We start from the raw sequence: 16,012 nt of genomic DNA on the forward strand, positions 1-16,012 counted from the left end.
TTTAGAAAATGTTGATGCAAAAAGTAGCCTCTGAAGCACCCTTTTTGACAGTTCCAGAATCAACAGCAATTGTCTCCCAGCACCACTTCCATCTGTGAAAGGGAACAGCCTGGTGTAGTACCACCAGAATACACAGAGCCATCTATGCACGTAGGGATTACCATGCCCACTAGCAGGAAATCCCACAATTTAACCATCACTAAACATCTTAACACCGCCCGTGGCGCCACGGGCGCCACGGACTAAATAAAACGGTAAGGCGTTCTGAGGCGGGATGTGTCCGGGATGAGGAAGGGTCCAGATTGGACCCTTCCTCTGGACAGACAATCGGAGGGACCAATCGCGCCTGCCGATTGGTCCCTCCGATTCCCAGCCCCGAGCAATTGCGAGCCGCGCGCAGCGCGGCTCGCAGTTGCTTCTTTGCCGCCGGCCTGACGCCCCGAGAGGCCAGCCCGCATGGCCCCAACAGAAACAGAAACATTCCCTGGCGCGCCTCGCATTAAGCAGCCGGCCTGGGGGCTCCCAGCCCACATGGCCGCTAAGGAGACCTCCTGGGAAACACCAACATAAAAAAAAAAAAAACCCGGCCGCTAGGGAGCCCCCGGACTGACGCCCCGAGAGCCCAGCCCGCATGGCCCCAACAGAAACCTCCGGGTAAACACCAACATAAAAAGAAAAATAAACAGACGAAAAGCGCCATTCCCTGGCGCGCCTCGCATTAAGCAGCCGGCCTGGGGGCTCCCAGCCCACATGGCCGCTAAGGAGACCTCCTGGGAAACACCAACATAAAAAAAAAAAAAACCCGGCCGCTAGGGAGCCCCCGGACTGACGCCCCGAGAGCCCAGCCCGCATGGCCCCAACAGAAACCTCCGGGGAAACACCAACATAAAAAAAAAAAACCAGACGAAAAGCCCCATTCCTTAGCGCGCCTCGCATTAAGCCGCCGGCCTGGGGGCTCCCAGCCCACATGGCCGCTAAGGAAACTTCCGAGGAGAAACAGACATACAAAAAAAACCAAAAACAAACGCACCATTCCCTGGCGAGCCTCGCATTAAGCAGCCGGCCAGGGGGCTCCCAGCCCGCATGGCCGCAATGGAAACCTCCGGGGAGACACCGACATAAAAAAAAAAAAAAAAAAAAAACCCGAAAAGCAACATTACCTGGCTCGCCGTCTATGCAGTGGTCCCCAACCTGCGGGCTGCGGCCTGGCGCCGGGTCGCGAAGGCCATGGCGCCGGGCCGCAGCTCCCTCTCCCCGCCCCCCCCCCCCCGCAGTAAAAAACTTCCCAGGCCGCAAGCTTGCGGCCCGGGAAGCTACTTACTGCGAGAGGGCGGGGAGAGGGAATCAGGGCCGGGCTGTGCCCGTGCAGGCCGCGCCCGCGCGGCCCGATCCGCAGGCGCGGCTCGCGGGCGCGGCCCGATCCGTGGGCGTGGCTCGCGGGCGCGGCCCGATCCGTGGGCGTGGCTCGCGGGCGCGGCCCGATCCGCGGGCGTGGCTTCCGGGCGCGGCCCGATCCGCGGGCGTGGCTTCCGGGCGCGGCCCGATCCGCGGGCGTGGCTTCCGGGCGCGGCCCGATCCGCGGGCGTGGCTTCCGGGCGCGGCCCGATCCGCGGGCGTGGCTTCCGGGCGCGGCCCGATCCGAGCCGGGTGCGGCTCGATGCGCGGGCGCGGCCGCCACCAACAACGGGCTGAGCGTCTCCAGACTCCAGTAACCAGCTCTCTCCTGCCTCCAGCCCGGCTGCCTCCGCTTCCTGCCTTGCACACGCACTCCGGTAAGCCACGGGCCGGGGGGCGGGCCAGGATTACTCGCTGCCGCCTCCCCAGATGGCCAACACCTGTCCTCGGTGCTCTGGCCCCGCTGGCACCTCTACCTCCACAGCCTCCCTAGAGCCCGCTGTATTTGGATTACAGCGGGCTTATTTTCTAGTAATAAACATAATAAAGCTCAAGTTGCAGGCAGACAACTCACTCCATACCTGATTGGCCCTCCATGGTGGTGTGTTGCTAACAGGGAGAGAGTACTCTTCCAATTAGGGCCAATTTTGGGGCTTATCTGTCCTCTCTTCCTCTTCCAGTTTGGTGTAGTGATGTAGTATAGAGAGTCAGTTTGGTGTAGTGGGAGGAGTGCGGACTTCTAATCTGGCATGCCGGGTTCAATTCTGCGCTCCCCCACATGCAACCAGCTGGGTGACCTTGGGCTCGCCATGGCCCTGATAAAGCTGTTCTGACTGAGCAGTGATATCAGGGCTCTCTCAGCCTCACCCACCCGACTCACCCACCCTGTTGTAAGCCACTTTAAGCCTCCTTCGGGTAGGGAAAAGCGGCATATAAGAAGCTGCTGCTGCTGCTGCTACTGCTCTTCTTCTTCTTCCTCTTCCTCTTCTTCCTGGTGTTTGTCCGGATGAAAGAGGTGCCGGCCTCTCTGAATGGCCCTGCAGATCTATATAACCAAGGGTTATATCCATTTCTGGATATTACAGGGGAAAGATAGGGTCACTCCAGATCAATCAGGCATGTTGCAGAGGGAAAATTTAAAGTGTCTGAAATCAAAGTGGAAATCAAATTCAGTGAGGATGGCAGGTATTTGTTCAAGCTGGCAGCGGGTAAAAAGCCCCGTGCAGACTACACCCAGGTTGGGAAATACTTGGAGATTGGGGAGGAGCCTGGGGAAGGGGGAAGTTTGGGCAGGGAAGGGAGTATAATGCCTTAGAACAGGGGTGGCCAAACTGTGACTCTCCAAATGTCCATAGATTTCCAGCTCATGTTAATTGTAGTCCATGGACATCTGGAGACCCAGTTTGGCCATCCCAGCCTTACAGTCTACCTTTCAAAGCAGCCAGTTTTCTCCAGGTGAATTGATCTCTGTCACTTGGAGATCGTTCTAATCCCGAGAGATCTCTAGCCACTAGCTGGAGAGCATCAACTCAATTTCACCCTTAGCTTCTCTCTTTCTGGCTCTTGCACATACCATCCAAATCAGGGGTAGTCAAACTGCGGCCCTCCAGATGTCCATGGACTACAATTCCCAGGAGCCCCTGCCAGCGAATGCTGGCAGGGGCTCCTGGGAATTGTAGTCCATGGACATCTGGAGGGCCGCAGTTTGACTACCCCTGATCCAAATCAACCTGTCTGCATGCCCAAAGGGAGCACATGTGCTCTGTAAGAAGAAAGCTTTGATTGCTCAAAGGTGCCAACTTTATTATGCAGTTGGTGGCTTTGGGGCATTGGGTGGAGAACAGAATGCCTCACCCCACCGGACAAGAATACAGTGATTGTTTTACCTAGATGGGTGTACAACAGTGGGGGAGGGGGCAGACTTTGACTGGGAAACATATGACATGAGATCAAAGCCTAGGACTGTGTACATTTTAAAATGTGGGCAGAATTCAATCATAAAAAACATTACATCCATGACAAATGGCAGATGTGAGAATTTGCAGGCCCTGCTCATAAAGGAGTTCTCATTAGCAGCCCTGATTTTACTTACTGGGATCTTTAGTCACGTCTGATTCATATACAAAATACCTACGTCATCAAGATATGCATTAAAAGTTTCAAGTAATATTCTAGAAAAGATGAGAGTTAAGGTTTTTGTACCCCACTTTTTACTGCCCAAAGGAGTCTCAAAGTGGCTTACAATCACCTTCCCTTCCTCTCCCCACAACAACCCTGTGAGGTAGGTGGGACTGAGGGATCTCTGAGAGAACTGTATCTGGCCCAAAGGAACCCAGCCGGCTGCATGTGGAAGAACAGAGAATCAAACCTCCAGATTTGAGGCCATCCTTCTTAATCACTAAACCAAGCCAGCTTCTAGTCCGTAGTAGTGCAAAAACTCTATTATTGGGATTCCATAACTTCAGGATATTTTACCTAGAACAGGGCAGCCTGTTTGATCTATTAACTGCAGTGTGGTATAGAGCAGGGGTAGTCAACCTGTGGTCCTCCAGATGTCCGTGGACTACAATTCCCATGAGCCCCTGCCAGCGAACGCTGGCAGGGGCTCATGGAAATCGTAGTCCACGGACATCTGGAGGACCACAGGTTGACTACCCCTGGTATAGAGCATAGGGTGTCAGAGAAGGATCTGGGAGAACCAGGTTCAGATCTCTACTTTGCCATGAAAACTTGGTGGCCGACCCTGGGCCAGTTGCTCTCTCTCTCTCTCTCTCTCTCAGTCTGAACTACCTCACAGGGTTGTTGCCAGTGGTGAAGATCAGCAGCTTCTGATCTGGCAAGTCGGGTTTGATTCCCCACTCCTCCTCACATGCAGCCAGCTTGGGCTCACCACAGCACTGATGAAGCTGTTCTGACCGAGCAGTAATATCAGGGTTCTCTCAGCCTCACAGGGTGTCTGTTGTGGGGAGGGGAAAGGGAAGGTGATTGTAAGCCGCTTTGAGACTCCTTTGGTTAGAGGAAAGCGGCATATAAGAACCAACTCTTCTTCTTGCTTTGAGAATTGAAACAAAGGATGGGAGAGCAACACTGTAAGCCATTTTGGGAAGAAAAGTGGGGCAAATATATAGCAAATAAGCATATAACAAGTTCTGAGAAAATTTCCAATGCAATTTGAAATCTTTGGGGTTACCTGTCCCCCCCCAAACTCAGGCTACTACTTGTATGTCAACTGTAGGAGGCATTTCTATTAGCTTTGTTTTGTTTCTGTCTGGTCACACGCTACTTTAAGGAAAGCGATTGTTTCTTGCGCCGAGCACAAGGAATAACACATGAGTAAATCTGTACGAATGCAGCAGGCGATAATTACCATGTCTGAATATTCAGCAGTTGGGGCTGCTTTTTTCAACTGCATGCTTGAGGCGAGGGGGGGATGGGACTAGGGAAATCCTTGGCTTCAGTAGAAGTCTCCACACAAGTTAATAAATATCTAAATAGCTGTTCTTTGAAGGCATTGTTTACTCTAAGCTCCAAAGCATAAACTTAGTCAGCTTGGCATCTGTGTTTCTGTCAAGGCTGTTGAGAGCCACCATTGTGCCCCCCCTCCCCATCATAGATTTCCCTCTGGGCCTCACCCCTCAACCAACCAGGCCCAACCCAGTCATCGTATGGAAACCAATCCATGGTGGAACGCTCTCCCTAGTGAGATCAGGGCTAGGGTTGCCACCTCTGGGTTGGGAAATACCTGGAGACTTTGGGGGTGGAACGGGGAGTGGGCGGGATTTGAGATCTCAGTGGAGTATAATGCTATGGTGTCCACCCTCCCAAGCAGCCATTTTCTCCAGGGGAACTGATCTCGGTTACTTGGAGATGAGCTGAAAATCCAGGGGATCTCAAAATCTCACCTGGAGTCTGGCATCCCTAAGGGCCCTCTGGGACCTTAAATGGTTCCAGAGGGCCTGTAAGACAGAGCTGTTCTGCCAGGGCTGAGGCCAGGAAAGGACATCCTGAAGAACCCTGCCTCCCTGCTCAAGCACCCACCTCGCCTCCAACAATCAAAACATTAATTACCCCTCAGTAGTCAAAACTATAAATTAGGTTGCTTAAAAAATGTCTTTAATTATTTTTAAATCCAATTCTTTAATTATTTGATTATTTAATTAAATAGTATTCTCTACTACTGTACTCTGCTATTATTTTATTGACTAGATATTAAGCCCGCTGTGGGCAAAATACAGCGGGCCCTAGCATGATGGGTGGGTGGAGGGATGGGGCGAAGGAAGGAGGAAGAGGAGAAAGAGAGACAGAAAGACAGAAAGAAAGGGAGGAAGATAGAGACAGAAGAAGAGGGAGAGAAACAGGTAGCCAGAAAGAGGCAGATGGAAGAGAGGGAGGAAGGGAGGAAGGGAAAAACAAAGGGAATGCTGGGAGGAAGGGAAGGACAAAGGGAATGCTGGGAGGAAAGGAGGAACAGAGGAAGGTAGATGGCCTTGGGACCTCCTGCTGGGGCCAGGGGCAGGTTTGGCTGCTCCAGGGCACAGCAGAAGGCTCGGGAAGGTGGCAGCAGGCTTTGAGGCCTACTGCCGGGCCAAGGAGCAGTCTCAGCTGCCCCAGGGCCTGGCAGAAGGCTTAAGATGGTGGGAGTGGGCTTTGTGGCCTTCTGGCGGGGCCAAGGGCAGGCGAGCCTGCCCCAGGGCCTGGCAGAAGGCTCTGTGGGCAAGGGGAAGCCGGCCGGAGGACTTACCACTGGGGAAGCCTTCTTCCTCTGAGCGGTGACTCTCTGGCCGGGCCAGGCGAGGCTGGCTGCTTGGCCCCCGAGTGACACTCGGAGGGCCCAATCAGGAGCCGCTTTGCGGCTCCTGATTGGGCCCTCCGAGTTTTTATCACGGACAGGGCCCGCCCTAACTCCTCCCCACTTGCCCTTACTCCTTTATTCCTCCCGCTCCTCTGGAGCGGGGGGAGGTTTAAAGATGTCACCTGGCTCAAGGCTAGTGAGAAGAGCGAGCTTTAAAAATAATTATTATCATCATTATTATGATTAGCACAGTTGCACAGGCCTCAGGGGTAAGCTGCCCCCCCGGGTTTTATTCATGAGACACCCCTCAACCCTCTCCCCACTCAAACACACGCATACACAAGCAGCCTGGCTTGTATTCGTTTTTGTGAAAACAGAATTGCCCAGTTTCATGGGAGGCCATATATAGTTGAGAGTCAGACCATAATGACATTGAAGGTCATTAACAAAACTGCTTGTGCCTCCTTAGCTCTCCCTGCTAATTTCCACTTCTTCCTCCTGCAGAGTCACTTCCTGTAATGGTTCCCTTGCGCTTTCTCTTCCCCTGGAGTAGTCCCCATCCTTTCCTGAGCCACGCAGTTCCACATATATATTGTTACATCTTTCCTTTTAGCAACAATAAACAAAATACAAAAAGTATCGGTTTCCTGTGGCTTTACAGGTGTCTTCTCAAAATTTGCCCCTCTGGCCTCTGCACTTCAAACGATCATACGGATATTTGGCACTGACCTTCAGCTCCTTTCCATTCCCTGTTGTATTGCTCTACAGCAGGGGTAGTCAAACTGCAGCCCTCCAGATGCCCATGGACTACAATTCCCAGGAGCCCCTGCCAGCTTTCCCTTGCAGGGGCTCCTGGGAATTGTAGTCCATGGACATCTGGAGGGCCACAGTTTGACTACCCCTGCTCTACAGGTTGTATCCAAGCTTAATTGTCCCCGCGTGCCCTGCAGCTTAGGAAGGTCTTTGGATGACTTCTTATACTGAGCAGCTTGCCTTACTTTCTGCTCAGCCATAAGTTCAGATCACCTTTCGTCTGGGTGTCACAAACTGCCTCATATAGGCAGCAGGGTCTTTGTGCCCATCAGCTTCCCATGGAGCTCAGCTTCCATTCAACCCCTGCAAAAGTTTGTTTCAGTGGTCGTTCTCAATCAGCGGAATCAAACCCAGATTGATTCGGGCTTCTCTGGTCCAGCTTCTTTAAACTGATGGGATGTGCAATTCAGCTCCGATATGCCTGAAAAGAATTTGAATCGGCATTGATTTGAATATTTTCAGGCTTATTCGAGCCGAATCATCCATCCCAAGTCCTAGCTGGCTAACTGTTCTTCTTCATCTGAAGGCAAACAGGAAGAAGTGCGCTCAAGGGAGCAGGAAGTCTTCAGTTCAGCCAATCAGAGGACACAGGAGGAGTTTAGTTGGAAAATTACTTGACTCTGCCCAAAGACTTTCTGAAATGTCCTGATTCCCTCCATCACTGAGCTCAGCTATCAGATTGATTGATGGATTGATTGTATTTCAGAAGCAGGCATTATGTAGATCAGTGGTTCTCAACCTGGGAGTTGGGACCCCTTTGGGGGTTGAATGACCCTTTCATGGGGGTCGTGGCAAGGCAAGCAGCTTGGCCGGGGGGGGGGCGCCATCCACACAGCAGCCTTGCGGGGTAGATCAAGACAGAGTGTTTGTCTGTCTGGAGCAGCAGAAAAGAGCAAGATCAGCATGGTGGGACAAGAGGCAGAACTGAACTGAGAAACCCCGGAGAAAAAAACAATTTATATACAGTCATGAACAATGGATCTTCACGCCATTGGTCAGTTTCGGTTTAATTTCTGTGAAAGAACACTTGCATAAAGTTATGGTTGGGGGTCACCACAACACGAGGAACTGGATTCAAGGGTCGTGGCATTAGGAAGGTTGAGAACCACTGGTGTAGATGGTCATGAATCTGTCTGCCACGTTCAATATTAGCTGCTGTCCCTCTTCTTTGGCACAGTTTGTTGAGCCACTCACGAATGTAAGTGGAGCAAACAAAAGAAGATCAATACAAAATTAAATGCAAGGAATGACCTCTTTTCTGAAAGAAGTTTCTTTGGGGGCTCTAATGTTGCAAGAATGGAGCAATGTGATTTCACTTAGTGAGACTTCAAAAAATTATGCAAACAGTTCCTTTTTGTCTCAGGCTTTTAAAATACCTGTTCACTTTATTACATTTTATATAGATTAAAATGCCAAGCCCACCTTGAATTACTAGTGCTTATTCACTATTCATTGTTATTCAAGTCTCTTTCTTTTCTTTTCTTTTTTGCTGAAGAGCTGCACTTTGAAAAATGTGTGATTTATGAATAGATGGTTTTGGTCCTTCACAAAGTACAACGGGAAAATGGTTCGATAAAAAAGTTATTAAATACAAATCCATAATGTTTCGTATGTGGTCCTTGTGCCGTAGAGCAGGAGGCTTGAGTGACTTTGATCAATCACACTTGCTAACTAAACAGGCCATGCTCTAACATCAGCTCAAAACTGCTAAGGCAAGTTGAAACCTTCTTTCCCTGAATGGGGAAGCCATACGGCCAAAGAAAGGGGAATTCTCTCTGAGAATCTATGTAAATTCAAGCAACACAATCTGTTATTTTACTCTAGTGTGTATTTTCATGTATCTAATTCTGAACCTGGCCTTCTTAGGGAAAGAAAAACACAGAGAATGGGGCCAGACTTGGGGGGGGGACAGGTTTCCAGAAAAATTAAAAAGCAGGGAGGGTTAGATTCTGCAACCCCCCCCCAAAAAAAAAAGGAGGAGGAGGAAAGGGACCAAAACCTCCCTGCTGTCCCTATGTGAGCCAGACTCTTCAGATCCCACCTGGAAGCTTGCATCCCTCCCCAACAGAATTAGAAGAGTTGTTTTTTATACCTTGCTTTTCACTGTCCAAAGGAGTCTCAAAGCGGCTTACAATCACCTCCCCTTCATCTCCCCACCACAGACACCCTGTGAGGTGAGTGAGGCTGAGAGAGCTCTGACAGGACTGCTTGGATAGAATAGCTCTAACAGGACTGTGACTAGCCCAAGGTCACCCAGCTGGTTGCAGGTGAAGGGGCAGGGAATCAAATCCAGCTCACCAGATTAGAAGCCGCCCCTCATAACCATTCCATCACGCTGTCTCTGAGCAAACCATTTCTAAGGGAGATCGTGAAGCACTGATTCCGATAGACATTTAATAGGAAATGTATCATCAGTTCCCAATGCCAGGCTTGCCATGGATAAAGAAGGGGGAAAGCGCTTCTTGCAGGCCACGCTGATTCCGATTATCCAAGACCAGCAGAAAGCAATCAGCAGCCACAGGCTGAAAGCCATCATGTTTAAAAAGGTAAAGGTAAAGGTATCCCCTGTGCAAGCACCGAGTCATGTCTGACCCTTGGGGTGATGCCCTCTAGCGTTTTCTTGGCAGACTCAATACGGGGTGGTTTGCCAGTGCCTTCCCCAGTCATGACCATTTACCCCCCAGCAGCAAGCTGGGTACTCATTTTACCGACCTCGGAAGGATGGAAGGCTGAGTCAACCTTGAGCCGGCTGCTGGGATCGAACTCCCAACCTCATGGGCAAAGCTTTCAGGCGGCTGCCTTACCACTCTGCGCCACAAGAGGCTCATTATCAGTTCCCAATGCCAGGCTTGCCATGGATAAAGAAGGGGGAAAGCGCTTCTTGCAGGCCACGCTGATTCCGATTATCCAAGACCAGCAGAAAGCAATCAGCAGCCACAGGCTGAAAGCCATCATGTTTACCCGAATGCAAAATGCCTGTGACAAAAATGGCAAGCTGGTGACATAGCCTTGAAACAGAAGGCCGCAAGGGATCTTTGTTCCAGCATACAGCAGCCATAGGAAACAGCTTATTCTAGTTGGCTCCAAGTCACTTCAACCCCAGGGGATTGAATCGAACACAAGTGCACAGTCTAGTATGTCACTGACAACACTGAGTTTTCGACAAATGCACCAGGTGAGAGCACCTGTTGACATGCTTGCCATAGCTGGGAGCCCCACTTAGGCAAGATTTCCCCCCCAAAAAAACACCACCTGCTACAAAAGTCATATGAAGAGGCCTTCAGTTGCCAGTGAAAAGGAACTTTCCCAGCCACTCAATGTCCACGAGATCATCCACACCAGCTGAGAGTGAACTCCAGAACGCGCCATGACGGCGTTGAAATGACTCACGTCCCACTTTTCTAAAAACACAAGTAATAGGCCCAGTAAAGGAAATTGACCACTATGAAAAACAAAGGAAATAGCAGCTTTGAATAGTGATCGATGTTGCTTGGATTGTGGATAGTGAAATAGTTGCTGGCTTTGCGTATTTTGTTCTTCAAGATGAACCGAATTTTGTCCTTTGGGTTCAGGGTTAAGCTGTTATCAAGGGCGGGAAAGTTCAGTTTTTTACTGTAGCTGGCGACGGAAGTGTTCAGGATGTCAACAATGCTGATCTCTCCTGTTTCCCTTGAGATGTCATTTGTAGAATCCTAAAATAAGACAAAGTTGCAATGATGGATGATTTGGTCATATGGAATTACCACTCAATAGACAGTCCACCAAAACACCACCAACCAGAGAGGCAGGTTGGGGTGTTCTTGCCAAAATACTGTTATTTTAGGATTAAAAACATCCCTGCAAGTTGTAGAACAAGCCAAATACCAAAGCCCAAGGGGCCAGAACTGAATATCCTGTCCTAATACTCATAGCCTTGGATGGTCTGCCCTATTTGACGGTGGAGGTAGGAACATGGAAGCTCCTAACCCTAACTAAAGGGAAGACAGAGTTCAATGGGATCTGAACATGCTGGAAAAGTGGGTAAATGAGAACAAGATGCAATACAATAAGGAGAAGGCAGAGTTCTACATCTGGGTCACAAAAAGGAGAAGCATGTATACTGGATGGGAGGTACACTTCTGAGCTGCCATGTGCATGAACAAGATTTTGGGGAACTTGTGGACTGTAAGCTATGAGCAAACAATGTGATACGGCAATAAAGAAGGTAAATGCAGTCTTAGGCTGTATCAAGAGAGGCATCACATCAAAATCACAAAATCCTCCTGTATACCACATTGGTCAGACCCCACCTAGAGAACTGTGTGCAGTTCTGAAGGCTTCACTTCAAATAAGATGTGGACAAAATTGAGAAGGTTCAGAAGAGAGCGACAAGAATGATCCGGGGCCTGGGGACCAAGTCTTTGTGGGAAGGCTGAGGGACTTGAGAATGTTCAGCCTGAAGAAGAGGAGGCCGAGAGGAAACACAATTGCTCTCTTGAAGTATCTGAAAAGTTATCACTTGAAGGAGGGCAGGGAGTGGTTCCTGTTGGCAGCAGAGGATCGGACGCACAGCCATGGCTTTAAAACAGGGGTAGTTAACCTGTGGTCCTCCAGATGTTCATGGACTACAATTCCCACAAGCCCCTGCCAGCAAATGCTGGCAGGGGCTCATGGGAATTGTAGTCCATGAACATCTGGAGGACCACAGGTTGACTACCCCTGCTTTAAACTACAAGCAGAAAAGTACTGGCTAGGTATCTAGAAAAAAATTCACTGTCAGAGTAGTACAACTGTGGAATCGGCTGCCAAGGAGGTGGTGAGCTCCCTCTCACTGGCAGTCTTCAAGCAGCAGCTGGACAGATACTTCTCATGGATGTTTTAGGCTGATCCTGCATCGAGAAGGGGTTGGACTAGATGGACAGTATGTCCACTTAGAGGAGACTGAAGCAGATTAAATCTGCTTAAATTACTATCAGTTTGGTGGCTTCCGTTTTGGTCTCTGAGACTGCAGCATTCTCATTCCTGAGAATGTAAATGCCTAAAAGGCCAAGTCCATTATGTTTCCAGGCACAGAAGTAGGCAGTAGTCAGGCCCCACAAGGGAACGGGTTGGATCGGCCCTTTAACTTACTGGTGAAATTACTAGTGGCCCATTGCCATAGGGATGGCTGGAAGTAAGCAGAGCCAAGTGAGTCATCACAGAGCGAGGACAGACAGGCTACTGACAGCCTATATTGGGAGTCCTGGGTTCTGGATACCTGTGACCCGCACTTTCTGCTGATGCTCTTGGACTGCCTGAACGAACCCTAAATGAACCCTTCACTGGGCTGAGTTAAGACATTCATTGCATTCTGTCTGTTCCCTTAGCATTCTGCTGATGAAATACTGATTTTCTCTGCCTTCTTGTAAGCTCATCTGTGTTTCCCTCCAGCAGAGAGCTAAAACCTGAGACCAACACAGGAGGCCAAGGAAGCAACTAGCTTCCCCCCACCCCCTTGGCTGAGGGAAATGGAGGGAAGGAATAGGCTGAGGATGGGGCAACTTACCAGCAGGAGGGGCTTTCAGAGAGGCTGGCACCTCTTCCCCCCAGCAAGCAACAGGAAGAAGAGGAGGGCAGATAAACCCCACAACTGGCCCTCGTTGGAAAAGTGCTCTCTCTCTATTGGCGCCACACCCCCAAGGGAGGACCCACCAGGTAGGGATTGAGTTGCTTGCATGCAATTTGAACTGATTGCCCTTATTGGGAGATTGCTCTCTCACTATTGGCACCATACCCCCAGGGAGGGCCAATCATATAGGGAGTTAGTTGTGAGCTTGAGCTTTATTATGTTTAATGAAGATGATTCCTCCTCCCCACCATGAAAGTATATTTTAGCTGCAGTCTGAAGCGGTACATTCAAGTGGTACGCCTCTCCTTGGGGAGTGCTAAACCCAGATTATAATAACGTAACTGAAGGGTTGTTAAGTGGACCTATGCCTTACGTCAGTGAGTTTTGAAAATGTGCTTTTCTCATGCCATTGAAATCTCATAAACTATGCAAAACAACCCGATCGATTTAAAAAAATCTATCAACTTCTACTGACCCAATCATTTTTGCTTTCAGCCAGAATCATATTGTCATAAACTCTATCCAAAGAATGCATTTTCACTGAATGAGTGAATGGTTCTGTTCTTTAAAGTCCGATTATATTTTTATCATGAACTCTTCTACAACTGGAATGTGTATTGTTCTGAGGTCAGGTAACAGCTTTGAGTTTCCAGTACAGGAGCTGAAATTACTTCCTACATCTGAAATAGAATTTAAATCCTCTGAACCTACCTCAGTTAGCTGTAAGGGCGGGGGGCAGGGGGAGTTCATTTTAATTCTGTGAGATAACAGGGACAAATAAAGCAAATAAAATTGCTTGGGAAGCATCAATTCTTCTTTACATTTACATCTTTTTTATATGAATCCTTAAAAATATACTACAGAAAAATTATTTTTGTTTTCAAGATCAATTTTAATTTCAAATTAAGGGAAGTTGCTATGGGAAGTCTACTATGGGCAATTTATTGATCTCCAATTTTGAAGGACAATTTATTTTTCAATTTTCTTCCTCCTTATTGAATCATCTGAAAGTTTATTACAGATATATTGATGACATTTTCATTACTTTCAATGAGGATGTAAAATTTTGTGAAGTGGTTGAATAGCCTACATCTCACTATTAAGTTTTCTTATGACTTCACTCAGATTTCTTTTTGGGACATATTAGTTTATAAAAGCAATTTATGTGTTCAACCTTTCATGAAGCCTACAGATAAAAATTCATTTTTGCATTATTCCAGTTTTCATCCATTATGGCTGATCAGGAACCTTCCTTTCAGTTCTTTTTATGCATTAACCGCAACACTGCCTTTCCTTCAGTCTGCTCTGCTGAAACTGAGACCTAGGTTCAGAAATGTTAACAGCATGGGTGACAAGGGGTGACATCCACTTTGATCCAAACTGATACAAACCAAGGAAGAAATTGTTTGTTCATTTGAAGCCAAATAAGGAAGGTGCAGAGATTTTTTCCAGTGAAAATTCCCCACTCGCTTTATGGATGGAGAGCCTAATGCTTAGACATAGACATCTTCTAAATTATATTACCATCCTGTGAAACACAACCTATCATTGGTTTTAATTAGTCACAATTCATTAAGGACTTACCGGTACATGCTGATTTGAAGACAGTGGAGGCACTGCCTATTTTGAAAGGCCCCCTGCCTGGCTGCCAGACAATCCTTGAATCTCCTTGCTACTCTATATGCGTCATACTTCAAAGGCAATGAATGAATTAACTATGTCCAGGCAGCTGAGATCAAAAGTTTTACACATCCACTCAGCAAAAAAGTTTTCCCTACAAATCATCTTTTCCAAGTGTCCATCCTCTTGAGTTGTTGCTGTTTTAATAGGTCCATGTGATCTTTTGGATGTGGGAGCAACAAAACCATACTTTGAAAAACAGACTGCCCGAACATCGCAGAAAAATTAGGAATCTCAGTTGGGAAGATCCTTTGGTGACACACTTTGGTGACAAACATCAACACACGGGTGTTGTTGTTTTTTTTAATGCATAGCATCATAGTGTTGAAAAGGAGCTCCATGCTCATCTAGTCCAACCCACTGAAGAATGCAGGAAATTCACAACTACCTGCCCACCCTCAGTGGCCCCAATTCCATGCCCAGATAACCCCCCCCCCCAACTAGAAACCCTGGCCAGTCTGGCCTGGAAGAAATTCACTTCCTGATCAAAAAGTAGCAATTAGCATTTCCCTGGTCATGCAAGAGAGGGCCACAAGTGCCAAGCACTGACACAATCCCTTCTGCCCATGCACTCACAATCTGCCTAAGTTCACAGAATCAGCATTTCTGTGAGGTGGCTATCTAGCCTTTGCTTATAAACTTCACAAGGAATCCACCACTTCACAAGGCTATCATAATTTAGTCTTCTCTCTAGGCTAAACAGACCAAGTTCTCTCAATCTTTCCTCATATGTCTTGGTCGCCAAACCTCTCACCACTTTTGTTGCCCTCCTCTGGACATGCTACAGTTTGTTTACATCCTTCTTCAATTGTGGTACCCAAAACAGAACACAGTACTCTAAGTGAGGTCTAACCAGAGCAAAGAAAAGCAGTACCTTGTGTGATCCAGGAAGTATACTTCTTTTGATATGACCCAAAATTGCATTTGCCTTTTTGCCACCAAGTCACATTGCTGAGTCATGTTCAGTTTATGGTCTGCTAACACCCCTAGATCCTCTTTGCACAAGACAAGTCTCCCTCATTTTATAACAATGCATCTGATTTTTCCTGCCTACATGCAGAACTTTACATTTATCACTACTGAAATTCATTTCATTCATTTTAGCCTGTCAAGATCATCCTGTATCCTGATTCTGTCTTCTGCTGTGTTTGCTACCCCGCCCATTGTAGTATCAAATGTAAATTTAATGAGCAGTCCCTCTATTCCTTCATACAAGTCATTTATAAATAATAAATAATTTGATACTGAAAAAAATTCAATCTATGCCTTATCAGTCTCATATTATTGACAAGTCATTGTTTCAGACAGAGGCCTTTTGGATTTTTATATTAGCCACATTATCTCCGAAAGGCCTCAATGCTTTGACTTTGTGTAATATCTTTCTTTTTTGTTTCTGTCTCATAATGACCCAGCAAGTTTCCATGTTTGCTATCCCTTTAACATTTCAGCTCCTCATAGAATCATAGAATCATAGAATCATAGAGTTGGAAGGGGCCATACAGGCCATCTAGTCCAGCCCCCTGCTCAATGCAGGATCAGCCCAAAGCATCCTAAAGCATCCAAGAAAAGTGTGTATCCAACCTTTGCTTGAAGACTGCCAGTGAGGGGGAGCTCACCACCTCCTTAGGCAGCCTATTCCACCTCATATATAAATATGCTCACCTCATATATAAATGGGACTGATGCAATTTTAATTTGTCTCGGCCTCTTTGCTACCAGAACTGTACAAGAAAGAGTATTAGACC

At 48.0% G+C, this 16,012-nt stretch overlaps 1 protein-coding gene across 3 annotated transcripts in view; it reads right to left on the reverse strand.

Moving 5' to 3' along the window:
• Positions 1 to 9,380: 9,380 nt before the first annotated feature.
• Positions 9,381 to 16,012, reverse strand: part of GABRP (gamma-aminobutyric acid type A receptor subunit pi) — a 48,682-nt gene continuing 42,050 nt past the window's right edge. For all 3 annotated transcript variants that reach the window (XM_077312957.1, XM_077312968.1, XM_077312948.1), the window contains exon 11: positions 9,381 to 10,692. In XM_077312957.1, coding sequence (XP_077169072.1) covers positions 10,402 to 10,692 — 291 coding nt within the window. In that variant the 3' untranslated portion in view covers positions 9,381 to 10,401. The remainder of the gene's footprint in view (positions 10,693 to 16,012) is intronic.

The sequence above is a fragment of the Paroedura picta genome, chromosome 1, assembly GCF_049243985.1.
Source record: "Paroedura picta isolate Pp20150507F chromosome 1, Ppicta_v3.0, whole genome shotgun sequence".
Taxonomy (NCBI): domain Eukaryota; kingdom Metazoa; phylum Chordata; class Lepidosauria; order Squamata; family Gekkonidae; genus Paroedura; species Paroedura picta.